Source organism: Mirounga angustirostris, unplaced genomic scaffold, assembly GCF_029215605.1.
Source record: "Mirounga angustirostris isolate CCGP_5_RB_7025 unplaced genomic scaffold, mMirAng1.0.hap1 SCAF_4, whole genome shotgun sequence".
Lineage (NCBI taxonomy): Eukaryota > Metazoa > Chordata > Mammalia > Carnivora > Phocidae > Mirounga > Mirounga angustirostris.
The window spans coordinates 149228227-149247967 of NW_026991712.1; the positions used below are offsets into that span (position 1 = coordinate 149228227).

Here is a 19741-nt window from a genome sequence, read left to right on the forward strand (position 1 = left end):
TTTGGAAAAATTACTTTATGAAGCCTTAAGAAGCACTGAGTATAATTAAATATAGTCCAGAGTTAGATACAATTTAATAATAGTCCAATTCCAAAACAAAAGTTATAGGTGAGGGCATGAAATTTCCTAACACTTGATTTTAATACATTGCACTAAGTTTCTAAAACAACTAAGAGGAACCAATATTTACAGTAGATGGAGTATTTATGAAAAATCTGGCATCAGGTCTATATGTGTGCGTGTGTGTATATATGTGTGTGTGTGGATGTATATCTTAACAGCCGTACTAGGTGTGCAAAGTTTAAGACCGGGATTTATAAATGCTTTTCAAAGCATGGGGCTTGGGGAAAAAAGCAGATCATCTTGTTTTCAAAACCTGAAGTTTTTCTCAGGACTGAAGTCAAAATTGTAACTGCCACAGAAAAGGAAAAAAGGGAAGCTTTTCTCGCTTTAATTGTTCATCTGCATCAGAAAGTCCAGTATCCCTGAGATAGGAACCACTGCAATAAGAAGGGAGTGAATAGGTTCTCCCAAAGGAAGATTGTTGCTTAATTATGCCTATTGCCCTGGTCGTCAGATGTAAACTTTGCATTTCCCAACCTAATGCTTGGCAGCACCAAGACGTTTCAGTAATGGTTCATCGTAAACCCAACATTCTCCATCTTCATGAAATAACTGTAAAAGAAAGGGGGAGAATTCAGTTACTCACTTGCTTTGTATGTCTACAAATAATACCATACTTTTTATTATTCTATGTCTTCTCCCCCTCATTACACTAAAGTGAGTTTCAGGCAGGGACCAGGGCTCACCCTGTTCATCACTATGCTTATTTAAAAGTGGTTCACTACTTCAGCATTCACTGAAATGAATGAATGACTTACAGCTCAGAGTTCAGGGGGAATAGCAGCTGGTAGGTTGGGGCCGGCTCCCCAATCGAGCTTACCCTTGTCTCCCATTGAATTTCCTTCTCCTTCCTTTCCCGAGCTTCTGCTCTTTGTCTTTCTTCAAGTCTATGCTTGGCTTCGGTTGCTGCATCAATGTCTCTGATTTTTAAGTTGAAAGTGACATCCTTCCAAAGGCTAAAGAAAAGAAGTCAAGGCCCTGAGTACTAGATGGACAGAGGAGTTAGCAAACTTGAGACTGAAAGTCTGGAGCCTGACTGAATATAGCATAATGAGAGTGTAAGTCAAACGGTTTTAAGTGTAGTTCACAGATTGAATCTCCTTAAAGTGGTACCAAGGCAATGGAATAAAGGACAAAGAAATGGACTCAGAAGATTCCACTGCTAGTGTCAAAGGAAGAACATAGAGGATGGGCAGAAAGCTAGATATATGGTACAGACAACAGAGAAGAAAGAACACAACTGAAATCTGGGATTTTACTTTTGGCTCTATCTCTAGCTAGCTATGCAACTTTGGGGGTTCATCATTCACCTTTCTAGGGTGTGAGTTTCCTTTATTATAAACCAGAAGGGTTAGATCAGGGGAAAGAAGTGCCATTTCCGAAAAACTCCCTTGAAAAATGAAATCTAGAGAAACGGTCTGAACCAAGAGAATAAGGGTCAAGAGGTAAACTGCAGAGACTTATGGGGGTAAGAGATGTGGCTTCTTCTCAAGGCCTGGAAGATGATAACTAGGTAAGTCTAGTGTCACTTTACAAGGGAAGACACCTAGGGACCAGAGAAGTGGCCATGCTTAAGATCCCCCTGTGGTGAGGAGCAGAGCACAAATTTCTATAGATTTCCACTTATAAATACGAGCAGGCAGTCCAGGCAAGCAGACTGTTAACAAGTAGAGACAACAGTTGGGTAATCATTTGTAAGATCCTCTTCCTTCACTTAAATGCACTAATATGCTAAACAAAGAACTTCAGTGTGTGATTCTCATACCACGGATAGATCCTGATTTTACTGTAGCAAATGCGAAAGGAAAAATATGTTTGAAACCACTGGAAAATTGAATACCAACTAGATACTTGATGATATTAAGGATTTTTTTTTTTTAAGATTTTATTTGACACAGCAAGAGAGGAAACAAGACAAGCAGGGGGAGTGGGAGAGGGAGAAGCAGGCTTCTCGCTGAGCAGGGAGCCCGATGTGGGACTCGATCCCAGGACTCTGGGATCATGACCTGAGCCTAAGGCGGACACTTAACGACTGAGCCACCCAGGTGCCCCAAGGATTTGTTTTTTCAAAGTGTGATATTGTGGCTAGTGGTTTTTAAGTCACTTTAGAGATATATACTGAAATACTTTGGGATGAAATTTTTTAAAGTTTTTTGCAACAAAAGACAGGGTCTTTTGGGAACCTCACTGCCTTCTCTTAAAAACCACAAAGATGGTGGGCGCCTGGGTGGCTCAGTCAGTTAAGCGTCTGCCTTCGGCTCAGGTCATGATCCCAGGGTCCTGGGATCGAGCCCCGCATCGGACTCCCTGCTCTGTGGGGAGCCTGCTTCTCCCTCTCCTCCCCACTTGTGCTCTCTATCTCACTATCTCTGTCTCTCTCAAATAAATAAAATCTAAAAAAAAAACAAAAAAACCACAAAGATGGTGATAAGTCTGCACACAATACTTACTATATCCCAAGCATCATATATATACTACGTGTTTTATCTCATTCAGTCCTCACATCAACTCTGAGGTAGTTCCCATTTTAGGAAAGAAGGCAAAGAGAGGCTAGCTTACAGTCATGGTTAAAAAGCTAGTAAGTGGTGGAGCTCCATATGAACCCAGGTATTCAGAATTAGTCTGTGCTCTGTTATACTCTGCTGTTGTGTCTCCAAAACCCAGCCCTGCCTTTGCCTAGCCATTAGCAAGGACATCGCCACAATAGCTCTAGCAAAGTCCTCTTACCAGCGGGATTCATACTCGTTCTGATCTTCCAACTTCCTCACTTTCTTCTTAATTATAGGCAACTTCTTGGTATCTATAAAAACTGCATTTTCCTAGAAAATAAGAGATAGGTAGATGTTTTATTGTTCAAACTGTTCTGGGAGGAAAAGTCAACTCTCCCCAGAAACGTTTAACAGATTTAATAGTCAAATCCCACATAGGAATAGGATGTACAGACAGTGAGTTTCAGATGCTACCTTCAGCTTAAAATATAGTGGTGTATCTTAAGTCTTGGTAGAAGCTCAACAGAGGTTTTCAATGTGGCTATGTGCTATATGCTCAATATTAATCTCTTATGAAATTAGGCCCATAAACTAATTCTAATGCTAAATGCTGAAGTGCTTTTTACATTTCAAATTCTCCAAGTCCAAAATCCAGTTCGTTGGCTCCTCCTGTTAATCCCATACCACCTTCCTCCTACTTTAATTAGGTACTGTTTGCAAGTTTCTTGAGATCAAGGACTATCTTACTCATTTCTGTATCCATGGTGCCAGGCACTAAATACATTTCTTATAAAAAGTCAAGTTGTGTATACAAACAAATTAGTTTAGCACTTAATTTTATAAACATACCACCCATTCTAATGATACAGCTGTCATTTACTGGATATTTACTATATGCCAAGCATTAATATTTTTTTTACATATACTGAGTGTTCTGAGAGGAGAGGGGAAAATAAAACTCACTGTACCACTGGGGAAGAGGTGGGGGAAAGAAAAGGATTTCCCTGAAGAGATGGCATTACAGTTGGCCTTGGTATTTAAATTTCTGGATGAAAGGCTACAATTTAATGTAGCCTAAAATAAGTGTAAAATATAGCTTCTTACCCCTGTTGCATATTTTGCATACATTACACCATTCCATTCCCCTTCAACTGAGCAAAAAGACTTCTTGTCATTTGGAGAACTAAATAGAAAAGGAAACATTTCTGTTAGTCTTAAGTTGATAACTACCGAAGAATCTGGTCGGAGCAGCACATGGAAGAGCAACTGTGAAGTCTCGGGGTAAAAGCAGCTTAGTGGAAATGGATTTCCCTGAGCCAACTCTTAAGAATGAGGCCCCTAGGGCGCCTGGGTGGCTCAGTTGGTTAAGCGACTGCCTTCGGCTCAGGTCGTGATCCTGGAGTCCCGGGATCGAGTCCCACATCGGGCTCCCTGCTCAGCGGGGGGTCTGCTTCTCCCTCTGACCCTCTTCCCTCTTGTGCTCTCTCTCATTCTCTAATAAATAAATAAAATCAAAAAAAAAAAAAAAAGAATGAGGCCCCTAAACAAGATGCTAATTTAGAACTCAAGATCCCATGAATAGGGGATAGGAGATGAGCAAGAGAGCCCTGTGGTGGGGGTACTGGGGCCACAAAAGATGAGGGATGGTCCCTGCCCTCAAGCTGTTCGCAGCCTAGTTGTGGAGACCTCGCCACTGAGATTCTGGGTGGTAAGTGCTATGGGGAGTTAAGGTCAGCAATGGAGATCAAGGGCAAAAGTGTTGAAATGAAGGTCAGAGAAGGTCTCACTTAAGGATTAACACTGGAGACCAGGCTTTTCATCTTGAGGAAGGATCCTGAGGTCAAACAGTCCAAAGTATCCTGAGGTCCTAAGGTCAAACAGTTTGACCTCTTTTCCTGAGGAAGGATCCTTTCCTCAAAAACGCCAACAGGCCTCTACTTGGACATAACAATGGTATGTATGGCAGGTATGAAATTTGGGAAGTTAAGCATCACAGCAAAGAACAGGTTAGGAAGGGTAAGGCATAAACATAGGAGGAGGCTATAAAAGAGGTCAGAAATAGAAAAATACACAGGGTAGGATGCAAGCTGTCATCATGGGACTAAAACAAGTTTCCTCTATGATTTAGGGGCTTTAGGAGAAGGGCGACAACAGGGAAGAAAAATGGTAGAATCCCACGTTTACGAAGTCATTGTGCAGTGCTTCTCAAAGTATGGTGGGGACTCCTGAGGGTTCCCAAGATTCTCAGGTCAAAACTATTTTCATCATATTAAGACATTACTTGCCTTTTTCACCCTCTTTTTCCCACAAGTGTACAGTGTTTCCCAGACGCTACGCAAGAGACTGACAAGTAGGAGAATCCAACTGTCTTCTATTAATTGTATCAGAGATTTGCAAAATTCAAAAAATGTACTATGCCTCTCCTCTCAAAAATGTTTTAAAGGCAAGTTTTGGAAAAGTTTCTTCTTCATAAAAATGCTATTGTCCTTTGTAAATGAGTATTTTAAAGATTTATTTACAAGAGAACGTGTGCGCGCAAGCAGGGGGAGGGGCAGAGGGAAAGAAAATCTTTTTTTTTTGAAGATTTTATTTATTCATAAGACAGAGAGAGAGAGAGAGGCAGAGGGAGAAGCAGGCTCCCCGCTGAGCAGGGAGCCCGATGTGGGGCTCGAACCCAAGACTCTCGGATCATGACCTGAGCCGAAGGCAGACGCTTAACCATCTGAGCCACCCAGGTGCCCGGGGAAGAAAATCTTAAGCAGACTCCACACTGAGCGCAGAGCCTTATGTGGGGCTTAATCCCACAACCCTGAGATCATGACATGAGCCAAAATCAAGAGTCGGATGTTTAACCAACGAAGCTACCCAGGCACCCCTATTTATAAATATTTTAAAATCTTGGGGCACCTGGGTGGCTCAGTCGTTAAGCGTCTGCCTTTGGCTCAGGGTCCTGGGATCGAGCCCCACATCGGGCTCCCTGCTTGGCGGGAGGCCTGCTTCTTCCTTTCCCACTCCCCCTACTTGTGTTCCCTCTCTGTCTCTGTCAAATAAATAAACGCCTAAAAAAAAAATCTTGTCTTAATTTCTAATGTAAGAAATATCAATGGATATTATCTGATGTAGGACAAAAGCACTTTGGGGCTCTTAGTAATTTTTAAGTGTAAAGGAGTCCAGAAACCAAAAACTTTTGACAGCCACTCAGCTAGTACAATCCTTCATCTCATGCTCAGATCCCTTACTTGAAGAGTCTACCAAGCGCTTTTTCAGTTCCCAACTCTGAGGGTAGTCTTTCTACTATATATGGCTATTACTGGCAGAAGATTCTGCTGAGCTAGCAGCTCCTACTGGTGCTGGTTACCTCAAAGGAACACTGCGAAGCAGGCCCACCCATGTCTTTGTTCTGGACATCCTGATTTCCAACACCTGCTATTTTGGGGGTCCAGATGCATTCCAGTGGTGACTTGTGCTGCTCGCTGAGCTCTGCCCATATCCTCTGATTGCAGTCATTTTTTATTTATTTATTTATTTATTTATTTTTAAAGATTTTATTTATTTATTTGAGACAGAATGAGAGAGAGAGAGCACATGGGGGGGGGGGGGTCAGAGGGAGAAGCAGGCTCCCTGCCGAGCAGGGAGCCCAATGCGGGACTCGATCCAGGGACTCCAGGATCATGACCTGAGCCGAAGGCAGTTGCTTAACCAACTGAGCCACCCAGGCGCCCCTGCAGTAATTTTTTAGATTTTACACTGATCTTTAAACTTCATCATGTGTTCATGGTCCTTCCCGCTCAAGATTTTTTTGGATACTAATTATGTCATCCCAATTATTTCCCTGGAAAACTGGTTAATCAGTCATGTATCTTCCATCTGTAACACTGTTCCCAACAAGGCCTCTCAGGAAAGACAAAAGTCCTGCAGATTTTCCTCTTCCAGGTGGATTCTGAATCCACCCAACTGACTGTTACTGAGAAAGCACAGTTGTCTTCATCTGACTCTAGACGAAACCAAGCCAAGATGTGATGGTTACTGTTTTTCCCTAGCAAAGGCACAGAAAAAAGGACTGAGGATTTGGGAGACATTACAGTGGGAATCATCATAGTGTCTACTGTACAGACTAGCCCAGGCTTCAATTGAGTCAGGAATCCATGATCTGCATTAGCTGGGCGATCTGGGAAGACTCCTCTCAGGCTCCTAGGAAGGAAATCCCATCAATCAATGACTGACTTCTGTTCTGAACCCAGATTTTAGGTCTCCTTCTGATATGGGATTTTAGGAAGAAACAGAACATACAGGATGTGAAACAAGTTTACAAAAAAAACCATTAAAACAGTCAATTCCTAATAAAAGTTACAGTTCAAGACAAAAGTATTTCAGAGAAGCAAAAGAGAACTGAAGCAGAAAAACAAAATACCTACAAAATCTCAGCAGTAATTCTGTGCTTCTTGCCCCCATAGAAAGGTTTAGTGTGGAAGACGATATTTGCACTATAGCCAGTTTTGGAACAATTGATGTTGCATTCTCCGCCTAGTTCCACCCAGGGCACTGTGAGGATAGACCTGCAAAAAAAAAAAAAAAAAAAAAGTGCAGGTAAGGCGGGGTGTAGCTTAAGGAACAGCAGGCTCTGCTGCCAGCTGATCAGAGGAAATGGACACAGCTCTACTTGCCTTCCATAACCATTGGGGAATGTGAGAATATAATGTTCATCATAATCTAGACATGAGACGCAGCCTGTAGAGAGAAGGGATAGAATCTCTGATGAGCAGTGTCAACTGGCCAGAAGACTTTATCGTCTGATTGATGGATACTCCAGGATACTCCATTCAATTTAAGGAAAATCAATCTTGCACCCTCCCACCTCTGTTCTCATCCCCAATACACATGCTTATATGCAAACAGTGACATCCAGTCTGGCTTTCTTGGTGCCATTTCCCCTCACTAGACAAGGGTCCAGCACATATTAGAAAAAAATTCTATTAACACTCTAGTCTACCCCATGCCCAGAGACTTACCCTGCCCTATGTTGTGCACCCCAATCGACATGCCAAGGAATTTTGACTTGGTCCAGATATGAGCATTGAATTGTATCTTCTTGTTAAAACACTCAGCATAAAAGGCTGAAACTGAACAGAAATTTTCAATTAGTGCAGTACATAGCTAGAGTCACCTCTCCAACTCAACCTGGAGAAAGAACAGGCGTCATGGGGAAAATCCTTGTACCCTCAAAGAACAGCCTCAAATGAGGCCAGGAAGTACGTAACTGCCTTTTATATTGTTTCTCCCAATGCAAGCACCACTTAGGGCCACACAGGCAGGAACTTCCCTGAACCATGAGGCTGTAGCAATCCTGGAGGCTTAAAATCTTCTGGTCAGCAAGCATGTTCTTGCCCCAGCCCCAACCTGGGCCCATCCAGTATTTCCAGTCTTAACATTGTTGAGCAAATAAGACATTAAGGATATGCATTCTCTCCACTATGTCAGGAATATACTGTGTAGAGACTACATCTTATTTATATAAACTCTCAAAATTGCTGGGGTCTTTAGCACAGCTCGTTATGTATAAGATGAAGGATGACAAGTTAGTTTCCCACATCCCTGCTTTTTACACACACAATCAGTGGAATGAATAGAATCTTTGGCACTTACACAAGAAAGAGACAGGTAGGAGGAACCAATCTTCATAAGGTTAGAAAGACAGAGGCAGCCATAAAACCAATACTATAGTGAAATCAGCTATGGAGCTTTTGGTTTTTTATTATTTTTTTAAAGTAGGTCCATGCCCAACCCTGAGATCAAGAGTTGCGTGCTCTACCAACTGAGCCACCCAGGTGCCCCAGCTATGGAGCTTTTAACGACCCTCTTTAGACAGAAGAGTTTGAGAATGGATGGTGCAAAGGAGCTCTGTAACTTACTGGGTGGATGATGGGAAACCTGTTCAGCCACGAATGTCACACAGTTTTTGGAAACCCAGGGAACTGGTCCTTCTGAAACTAGCTCCTGTAAGCAAATATAACATTTTCTTTTGATATGCAAACACAAGTGACACTGTGGATAATCTCACAATTGGAGTCTCTGCCTCCCAAGGTGGTTAACTGTTCTCTCCTCCACATACCCAAACCACCTTATACATACTTTTATTATGGCACTTAATTTCACTACTAGAATTATAGCTTTGTGTCCGTCTCCCTTGACTAGACCTCCCTAAGACATCCTTGAAGGCAAGCATCAATTGCCTGACCCAGAGCCAGGCGTGGCACAGACGACAGTCACTTATCAGTGTCCGCCAAATGAGTAAGAACAGACACATTACACTGCCTCTGTCTTCAGGAAGGACCACATGTAATGAATTACATGGAAAGGGGGAGAGATGGAGATTTCATGGTGTGCTCAGAGGCTATTATGTGCCAGGCACTGTGGGCTAGGGCCTCTTTACATTGCTTGAGTCTTTCTTCTTGGTCATCTTTCTCAAACCAATCTCTAGATGTTGGGGCCCTGGGGATTCAGGTCTGGATATCTACTCTTTTCTAGCTATGCTGTCTTACTAGGTAAGTTCACCTAATTCCGATAAATGCCATCTAAATATATTAAAATCTCTAAAAGCCCCATTTCTATCCTAAACCTCTCCCTTTAACTCCAGACTCTTAAAATTCTGACTCCCTACTTGGCAACTCCATTTACATGTATAACTCATACTTTATATTTCAAATTAGAGTTCTTGATTTTTCCTTCCCCAAATTTAATTTTTTTCCTTTTCTGTAAATGGCATCAACCAATTGCTGAAGCCCACATGCAGGGTTCATCTCTGTCGCCTTTCTTTTACCTCCCCAGTCCACCATAAGTACCACCTCCACAGTATAGCTTGAATCAACCATGTCTCTCTGGAATAATGCCAAAACTTCCTCAGTGGTCTCCTTGCTTCTGTTTTTGCCCCTTTCTGATTTATTTTTCACAAAATCATTACAGTGATCTTTTTAAAACAAAAATGCAATCTTGATAAGCTACAAAGTTACTATTATGGCCCACAAGGCCATGCATTACCTGATCTCTGAATCTCATCTCATGCCACTCCTTCCCTGCTCACTGTATCTGGAGTATGCTGACCCAATAACACTATTCTTCTGTGGGTGCTGACCATCTTTTGATTACTATCTTTACCATTATTATCTGCCCCCAAATAAAATGAATCAGTATGCAATTTAAGATCACTAAAAACATCAGTAAAGAACTCACTGCGTTCTCTTCAGTATCATTTGGCAATGTCCAGTGACACTGGAAGATTTCCCCTAAAATGGGGTTGTATGGCTTTTTGGCAACCGATCCTTTCCTTCCTGCGTGAAAGGCAGAGAGGTACCATTTCACAACCTGAACCATTCGATCTCTGGCATCCTTCTGGTCACTAATGCTGCAAGGCAGAAAGACAAAATTTAATGTCTTGCTTTCTGACAGGACACACGCTGATGCTGCACTCCTCGGCATGGTCCACCGTAAGCCAGGGAGAGAGGACCCAGGACCAAGAGATTTTAAAACTGAGATATAACATACATGATTAAACACATTAGTCTTAAGTGTTTGGGTCGATGAATTTGATAAATGTATATACAGTTAACCCTTGAATAACACAGGTTTAAACTATGTGGTTCCTCTTACATGTGGATACTTTTTGATAAAATACAGTAAAGCACTGTAAATGTATTTTTCTTTATGATTTTAATGTTTTCTCTAGCTTACTTTATTGTAAGAATACAACATATAACACATGTAACATACAAGAATATGTTAATATTATTTGTGTTATCAGCAAGGCTTCCAGCAGGCTATTATTAGTGATGTTTTTGGGGAGTCAAAAGTACAGATTTTTGACTACATGGGAGGTAAGCATCCCAAAGCCCCACATTGTTCAAGGGTCAACTGTATACCAGTGTCAGCCAATGTGTCCACCCATCATGAAACCTCAAAGTGAAATGTATCTGGCTCCAGTAAACCACAGTCCAAGGCCAAGCAATGCAATCAGAGAAGATGGATTATAACACCCAGCTATAAAGAAAAATTTCCTGCTCCCACTGAAAAGCAATGTGAACTCGCCTCGTTGTAAATCAGTGCCAACTTTACTTTCCCCTTTGCACATATATCTACTATTGCAAGCTAATATTTAAAAGTTATGAGTCAGTCTGTAATCTGGGCACTAGACTGTAAGCTCCTCAAGGGCAGACACTGACTTTTTCTTTCCTGGCAAACACCAGGTGCTTTAGAAAGGATTGCTAAATTCAGATAACTGAATTTCGTCAGGATATAGTAAAAGCAGAGATTTTACTATATTTACCAATCCCTGCATCAAATAAGCTCCAGCCTTGGCTCTATAAATACTGGCTACCTATTAATGGGCTCTCAAGATTTTTTAGCATCTAACTTGATTACCTGACAACATCACCACCATATAATCTAAGCAAACAGGCATCTAATATAAACAAAATAATGCCTTTTCTCAGAAATGTCTGAAAGGTAAAAAGGAAAAAAGGAATCCATCTATCCTGTACAAACAGAAAGTTACTGAGTAACATTTTAAAAATTGGAAACTACGGTGTTCAGTCAAATACCTCACAAACAGGTCCGGATGTGCAAAAAAGTCTGCATACATTTCTAAAAGAGATCTTCTTTCAAGAATGAATGTTGGAAGAACTACCTGAAAAACATACACATTTGACCCTTCAGGATCAAATTCCACTACAGATAAACAGATTGCTGAATTGCTTTAAAAAAACAAAAACAAAAAAACCCCCAAAACCAAAAAATCTCATTCCAATCATGGTAATACCCACCACGTACTGCCCAGGCATGCTTCTGATACCTACTTCCCAAACTATTCTGATTCAGATATGCCCATTAACCTGCCCAGTAGATGGGAAACAAAGAACAGATTTTGAATGTTCAGATTGTCACTTCCTCCGTGCAATCTCCCTAAAGCTCCTGAATCAGAATAACAATGACAAACTACACTCAGTAGCTACCCTCTGATGCCTACTACCTGCTGGGGCATGACACACACATTATATTACTCTAAACTGTACAACAATCCTGTTCTGAAGAAATTATTATCCCTGTTTTACAGTCAAGACAAATGAAGCTCAAAGAGAGAGAAATTTTTTCACTGCTCCATACTGATGTGGAATTCAAACTGGGTCTGACACTGAGGGGTCTGTGTACTTTCTAATGCTGCTTCTCTATGATCATTAGTTGTATCAGGCAATTTATCTACTTATGCATCTGTGTTCTCAAATAATGGAAGGACCACACTTACACTTGCATTCATGACTACTATTACACAGCAAGAAATTTTTAAGTGAGCATTAAAGGAATAAATAAGAGAATAAAGATGGGAATCAATGAACTCTTTCTACAATGGGGCTGAGCCCATGAAGAAAAATGCTGACAGGCTAGGAATGTGGCAGAGGAGAAAAAAATAGGAAACTGGAATATGGAAAGAAGGAATGAGAAAGATTAGGAACAACCAATTAGAGAAGAATTTCATTAGGATATGTAAGCATTGTTTTTGAAATATCTATCAGATTATAAATTATTCATTATGGAGCACCACAGTAAACAAAAATTCCCTTAAATTTAGTAATGACTGTGTATCTACTCTATTCAACATCCTGTGTTAAATGCTGTGGAGAAGGCAAAGGTAAGGATGAGAGAATACCACCAGTATTTAAATTTTAGGTGGAATATTGGAGTGCCTGGGTGGCTCAGTCAGTTAAGTGCCCGACCCTTGGTTTCGGCTCAGGTCATGATCTCATGGTTGTGGGATCAAGCCCTGCATCAGGTTCCACGCTCAGCACGGAGTCTGCTTGAGATTCTTCCCCTTTCCCTTTCTGTCCCTTTCTATGCTTCACCCCTGCGCAGCACGTTCACATACCCTCTCTCTAAAGAAATAAATTAAATCTTCAAAAAAAAAAAATAAATTTTAGGTGGAATGTGACAAATATACAAGAATGTTCAAAGTTCCTAGAAGTTCAGGAGAGGGAAAGATCATGTTCTGCTGGGGGACCAGAATGAGGGCAGAGCTGGGAAATGATTCACTGACATGGCACTAGACAAAAGCCTTAGATAGGAGTATGACTGTAATACAGGAGAAAACAGAAGAACAAGACATGGACATGGTAGGGGAAAAAAAAAGAGACAGGAAATATGTGTGACAGGGATTAACCAGTTGACCACTGTGGCTGGGTATATAAAGATTATATAAGAGACTGATAGAACACAGCTTAGAAAAGGACATTATAGCTCTAACATTTAGAATGTTTATAATCAGACTCCAGAGTTTACATTTTAAGTAAACAGTTTCCTATGTATATTTCTTTCCTATGTATGTTCATAATCTAAATATGGTTAGACTGGTAGGTAAGCTTATGTGCTGACTTGGTGCAACCAACTTATCACTCTTGAAAAACACAGAAATTAAAAACCGCCAAGTAAGAATGCTGAATAACAAAACAGGGGTACTTTTTTTTTGAGAGAGGGGGAGAGACAATCCCAAGCAGGCTCCACCCATGGCACACAGCCAGAAACAGGACTCAATCTCATGACCCTGAGATCATGACCTGAGCCGAAATCAAGAGCTGAGCCACCGACGCACCCCAGAAGTAAATACTTTTAATATATAAATAGTTCTTACAAGAAAAAGATTACTATTACCAGCAGAAAAATGGACAAAAGAACTGGACAACTCAAAAAGAAGAAATAGCCAAAAACCAAAATTTGATAATTAAAAAAAAAAAATTTTTTTTTCTCCCTACATAAAATGTTTTCTTGAGAACTCTCATTCAACAGATCATCTTCAATGTTTTTGGCACTATACTGATACATGCCACTATGTCAAGTAACTGGAACAGGGCTAGCTTGTCTTTGACCTGGGTTCAAGTACTTACTTTGCTGCCACTTAGGTATAAGGAAGCCCTGGAAAATTAACTTGACTTCCCTAAGTTTGTGTAAAAGGAGTCTAATTACATGCCCTGCTTATATCTTAGAACTATCTGAAGACCAACTGAGGTAAATGGGATGTGACTTTATAGTATTTGCAAACACTACAAAGTACTTGGGAAAAAACTTTAGAAAGTATCTGAAGTGAGAAAATCCATTTTATAAATAGGAGAATGAGATAAAAATTTATGGCACTGTCAAGCAGAGAAAGACAATTATCGTATGGTTTCACTCATATGTGGAACATAAGGAATAGCGCAGAGGACCACAGGGGAAGGGAGGGAAAACTGAATGGGAAGAAATCAGAGAGGGAGACAAACCATGAGAGACTCTGGACTCTGGGAAACAAACTGAAGGTTACAGAAGGGAGGTGGGGTGGAGGGATGGGGTGACCGGGTGATGGGTATTAAGGAGGGCATATGTGATGAGCACTGGGTGTTATATGCAACTAATGAATCACTGAACACTACATCATTCAACTGAACTTAATAAAAATAATTATAGTATTACTGTAATATTCTGGAATGCATAAAGGCATCAAGATTTCAGAATCTGTTGGCAATCACAGCCATTTGTTTATGCCAGTAAAGATTTCTAAAATAACTCATTTTTAACATTTTTGGTAAAAAAAAAACTATTATATATCTTTCATAATATAACAAGCTTATAGTGGCTATGGACCAAATACAGATTATCTGGCAGAGAAAATTATGTGAGGCAAGGTTTACAAACTTGATTGTGGCAGACACTTTTGGTTGCCTATGCATATCCCTGCTTCATCCTTAGTAACAGAATTCTGATCCAGTTCAGGCTCAGGCTCTAGGCTGCCATGAGAGTCACAGGTTCCTTCCCGATCTCAAGGGGTGAATGTGGATTAATCTATACCTATCATTTAACCTCCCTTGCTAGTGACTGGCTTAGGCGCCGGCACACGCATAACTCTGGCCAACAAGATTCAGTTGGAAGTCTGAGGGACCGGGGCGCCTGGGTGGCTCAGTTGGTTAAGTGTCTGCCTTTGGCTCAGGTCATGGTCCCAGGTTCCTGGGATCAAGCCACGAGTCCAGCTCCCTGCTCAGCGGGGAGCCTGCTTCTCCCTCTCCCTCTGCCTGCCTGCTTGTGCGGTCAAATAAATAAATAAAATCTTAAAAAAAAAAAAAAAAAAAAAAAAGTCTGAGGGGCCACTTCAGGAGAACATCCTTCCCTAATAACAACAACAATAAAAAACCCGTGAAAAGATGACTGGGTGATAGACACTGGGGAGGGTATGTGCTCTGGTAAGCACTGTGAATTGTGCAAGACTGCTGAATCTCAGATCTGTACCTCTGAAACAAATAATGCAATATATGTTAAGAAAAAAAAAAAGAAGAAGGTAGCGGGAGGGGAAGAATGAAGCGGGGGAAATCGGAGGGGTAGACGAACCATGAGAGAAGATGGACTCTGAAAAACAAACAGGGTTCTGGAGGGGAGGGGGGTGGGAGGATGGGTTAGCCTGGTGGTGGGTATTGAGGAGGGCACATTCTGCATGGAGCACTGGGTGTTATGCACAAACAATGAATCATGGAACACTTCATCTAAAACTAATGATGTAATGTATGGGGATTAACATAAGAATAAAAAAATAAATAAAAATAATAAAATAAAATAAAAAAAAAATAAATCCATGAAAAGAAATTATTTTTCTGCCTCTTGACATTATTTGCCTAAGGATGGGCTGACTGGAAGTATGACACCCATTTTGCAATGACAAGGAGACAAGCCTGAGTATGTAAGTCAACATGCTAAGGATGGACGAACAGAGAGACTGAAGGAATCTACCTTCTTTCTCACACACAACTGATTGAATTAATCAGTCCTAGCACTACTCTACTTCTAGCCTTCTTATTATATGAGCTAATAAACCTGGTATTGTTCAAGTTATCTTCTGATGAGTCTTCCATTACTGAAGACCAAAACCGATTATGGTGGAAGATATAGAAAAGAAATATTCAGATGTTAACATCTAAAATTAAGCTCTAACTCACAAATCTGAAGTGACAATTCTGCTCTATCACTGAAAAAGTTCTGGGACAAACCTAGAACATTTCTGGCAAGTATGTTGGATTACACAAATACATGCTAGCCTTGTGTTTCTGTTCTCACTTAGATTTGAGGTAAAGGGTTTTATTATAGACACTTATTAGATTATGGATTAGTTTTTTCCTCAATAGCCTCTAAATCCAAAATCAAAATGAAGCTGACTGGTGTCAAAGAGTATATAGCACTGGAGTTGATTTGGTTGTAACAAAAGTGAGAATCCTAAATTTTATTAACTTTCTAAAGCCAGAGAGAATAATAATAATCTAACCAAGTGAAAGTTTACTGCAGCTCAAGTCTTTAAGACGAGAGGCGGCAGTAAAAAGATTGCAGAATTTGAAATCACAGATCATATCAGAATCTCAGTTTTGCCACTTACTAGGACTCAGCCAAGTTACTAAGCCTCTACATGAGTTTTAGTTTCTTTATCCATTAAATCTTAACAATAACACCTCTGCAGAGCTGTGGTGAGAATTAAGTGCAAGGATGAGGCTTCCTTGGTAGGGATGTACAATAGGCACCCATACGTGCTAGTCTCCTAACTTAACAGGGCATTCTGTTTAGAGAACTAAGTTTAAATTCAAATTCAATACAATACAATAATTGTGTGGCTCAATGTGTGTCATACAATTTCCCATTTACTACCTGTTCCAGTCCTTAACAACCCTGTGAAGTGGCCACTGTATGTCCATCTTACATGAGAAACATAAAGATCACAGAGGAAGGGACCTACTCAAGGTCACATGGTTTGGTGACAGCAGAGGCAGGATGCAAACACAGGTCCTCTAAACCCAAGATCAGAACTCGCTCATTTTTTTTTTTTAAGGATTTATTTATTTATTTATTTGACAGAGAGAGACACAGCGAGAGAGGGAACACAAGCAGGGGGGTGGGAAAGGGAGACCAGGCTTCCCACGGAGCAGGGAGCCCGACTTGGGGCTCGATCCCAGGACCTTGGGAACATGACCTGAGCTGAAGGCAGATGCTTAACAACTGAGCCACCCAGGTGCCCCAGAACTCTGCTCATTTTGATTCTGGGCACACTACATTGCTTTAGGTTTTATCCAAACTACTAATCAAGCTCAACACTATTCCTTGTTTGCCCCCAATAAAATCCAAACCTAATTCATATTATCCACATATACTGTTTTCTATGAATTCTAGCTTTACATATTTCATCCATTTATACAAATTCTCAGTTTACTCATCTACATATATATTAAACCACAAGACAAAAGCATAAACAGAAGTTATGTCATTATGTTACATCTGCAAGCCACATTCACTATACAATCACTGAGAATCCACATGTACACATTAAGACTTACAGCAAATGCCAAATTTAATTCTTACCTTAGTAAGATCCATTCCAAGCCTAACCTGTGACAAGAGATGCATGATAACGCTTTTGTGCTCTTCCACCGACCCTGCTTCGCCTTCATCATCTCTATCATCATGTGAGTCGAAAAGGTCTAAAATAAAACAGATCTGCTTAGACTGGTGTTAAATTGGGCCAATCTGTGGATGCTACCAGTGTTACAAATCTTTTTTTCAAACAAACGTTTTTAAGAAAAAGAGTTAAATTCTCCAAGGTCACTTACCAGCATCACTTGTTCCATTGGACATGGAAGAATTAAGTGACTCTGTGGTATCTGGGCGCTTTAGACTATTTCCTGAGCTGCTGTGTGTCAAGACTGAGGCAGATCCAGAGGAACTAAAAAAAAAAAAAACCAAAAAACAAAAAACAAAAAAACCCCCATCAGTAATCACCTTTTTAAGCCTTAAGAAAGCAATTCAGTCATAGTAAGACATTAACCTTTAAAGCTACCTGAAACCAATATAGGTAGGTAGATAACAGAAACACGCTAGACTTACGGTGAACTGGACACACACACACACACACACACACTTTCCAACTCCCTGTCACCCTCATTCTGAGATTGTAAACTATAAAGTGTGATGACTAGTAGGCTTCTTGTCTCGTGCTTTTTGCATAGTGTATGCTCAACCAAGCCATGCTGAAAGGTCATCAAAAATTATTAAGAGTTTTGCTTCTGCATCTAAGTTTAAAACTAGAGTTCATTTTCTTGTCTCGTTACTTTGCATAAAATTACATGTTATAATTCTCTGCAACAATTTCTAGAACCTCAAAAATTGCCAAGTCTATTACTTAATCTCAGAAGACGTTGTGTCTATATTTTTAAGATCCCTTGATAAAAGCCCACAGTGGTATTTAACATTCCTCCCAGTCATTTAAAAACTGTATTTGAAATTACAAAATAAAAAAGCATTTTTTTTTTTTTTAAGATTTTACTTATTTAGGGGCGCCTGGGTGGCTCAGCCAATTAAGCGGCTGCCTTTGGCTCAGGTCGTGATCCCAGGGTCCTGGGATCAAGCCCTGCTTCGGGCTCCCTGCTCAGCGGGAAGCCTGCTTCTCCCTCTGCCTGCCACTTCCCCTGCTTGTGCCCTCTCTGTCAAATAAATAAATAAAATTAAAAAAAAAAAAGATTTTACTTACTTGACGGAGAGAGACACAGTGAGAGAAGGAACACAGCATGGGGGAGTGGGAGAGGGAGAAGCAGGCTCCCCACAGAGCAGGGAGCCTGACGCGGGGCTCCATCCCAGGACCCTGGGATTAGGACCTGAGCCAAAGGCAGATGCTTAACGACTGAGCCACCTAGGGCCCCATGGCCATTTTTGTTTTTTAAGATTTTATCTATTTATTTGACAGAGACAGCGAGAGAGGGAACACAAGCAGGGGGAGTTGGAGAGGGAGAAGCAGGCTCCCCGGTGATCAGGGAACCCAACGCGGGACTTAATCCCAGGATGCTGGGATCACAACCCGAGCCGAAGGCAGACGCCTAATGACTGAGCCACCCAGGTGCCCCTTCTTTTAATTCTTTCAATAATAAACTTTATTTTTTAGAGTTTTTCACAGCAAAACTGAGTAGAAAGTACAGAATTCTCATATACCCCTTTCCCCATACATGCACAACCTCCTTCCCATATCATTACCATTCTACACCAGAGTGGTACACTTTTAACAATTCATGAACCTACATTGGCTCATCATTCTCGGACTCAAAGTCCACAATTTACATTAGGGTTCACTCTTGGTAGTGGACATTCTATGAACTTTGACAAATCCACCATTGTAGTATTGTAGAGAATAGTTTCACTACCCAAAAAATCCTCTATGCTCTGCCTATATTAGAATATTAGGATATTCTAATATTAAAATATTAGATCAGTGTTTATTCTAATTTAAACACAGTTTGTCCTGGTTACTTACCTTCTTTTGATCTATTTTTCAAAAATTCTTAGGTAACTAAATATTGCTTATTTGATAATTTAGTAGTATACATCACAAGGTACTGTAACTAATGTCTACCTCACCAGTTTTGAGAGCCAATGGAAAATATGAGTAAAAGACCTAGGTAAGAGACATCAAATTATCATTAAATAAAAGAGCTTCATGAAAGTTATTTTCAAAATGTTTTGTGGCTCTTTGATACATCATCAAACAGAGTCAATCTTTTAAATCAATTGATCAAAACCCCCTAATCCTTTAAAATATGTATCTTATTTTAGATGCAATTCCAAAGGTCAGATCTACACTGTGCTTTTCATTTTTACTCAGGTTAGAAGCCATGTCTGGGCCAAATGATATGCTCAATAAAGCTCAAAATGAAAAAGGAGATGAATTCTCATTTATCCATTTCATAATTTACCTCAATCAGGACAAAGAATTTAAAGAATGTAGTTAAAAACTAACAGCAACATCGACAAAAATGATATGCATACAGGAAAGGTTTATCTGCAATGGGCTAACTTGTATAGTATATAATCATAATATCATAAACTAAACCAAAAAATGTGAAACGCTGAACTGAATTATAGTAACAGAATCCAAAGTCTTATTGAGTACCTAGGTATGTGCCAAATACAGTTTTTATCTCCGTAACAATTTAACCTCCATAACAACCCTATAAGGTAGATATGATTATTCTCTTCACACATGGATGCTCAGCTCAGAAGTTCAGGTGACTGGCCTGAGGTCACCTGAGGTAAGTAGTGGAGCC

The 19741-nt window shown here is 40.4% G+C and overlaps 1 protein-coding gene across 11 annotated transcripts in view; it reads right to left on the bottom strand.

Annotated features, from left to right (window-relative positions):
* OSBPL9 (oxysterol binding protein like 9) overlaps positions 1–19741 on the bottom strand; it is a 187493-nt gene continuing 167752 nt past the window's right edge. For all 11 annotated transcript variants that reach the window (XM_045897716.2, XM_045897714.2, XM_045897713.1 and 8 more), the window contains 12 exons: positions 17261–17373; positions 17013–17131; positions 11204–11289; positions 9840–10011; positions 8522–8606; positions 7622–7732; positions 7277–7340; positions 7028–7168; positions 3717–3795; positions 2851–2942; positions 944–1079; positions 1–675 (listed from right to left, as the gene is read on the bottom strand). In XM_045897716.2, coding sequence (XP_045753672.2) covers positions 601–675; positions 944–1079; positions 2851–2942; positions 3717–3795; positions 7028–7168; positions 7277–7340; positions 7622–7732; positions 8522–8606; positions 9840–10011; positions 11204–11289; positions 17013–17131; positions 17261–17373 — 1273 coding nt within the window. In that variant the 3' untranslated portion in view covers positions 1–600. The remainder of the gene's footprint in view (positions 676–943; positions 1080–2850; positions 2943–3716; positions 3796–7027; positions 7169–7276; positions 7341–7621; positions 7733–8521; positions 8607–9839; positions 10012–11203; positions 11290–17012; positions 17132–17260; positions 17374–19741) is intronic.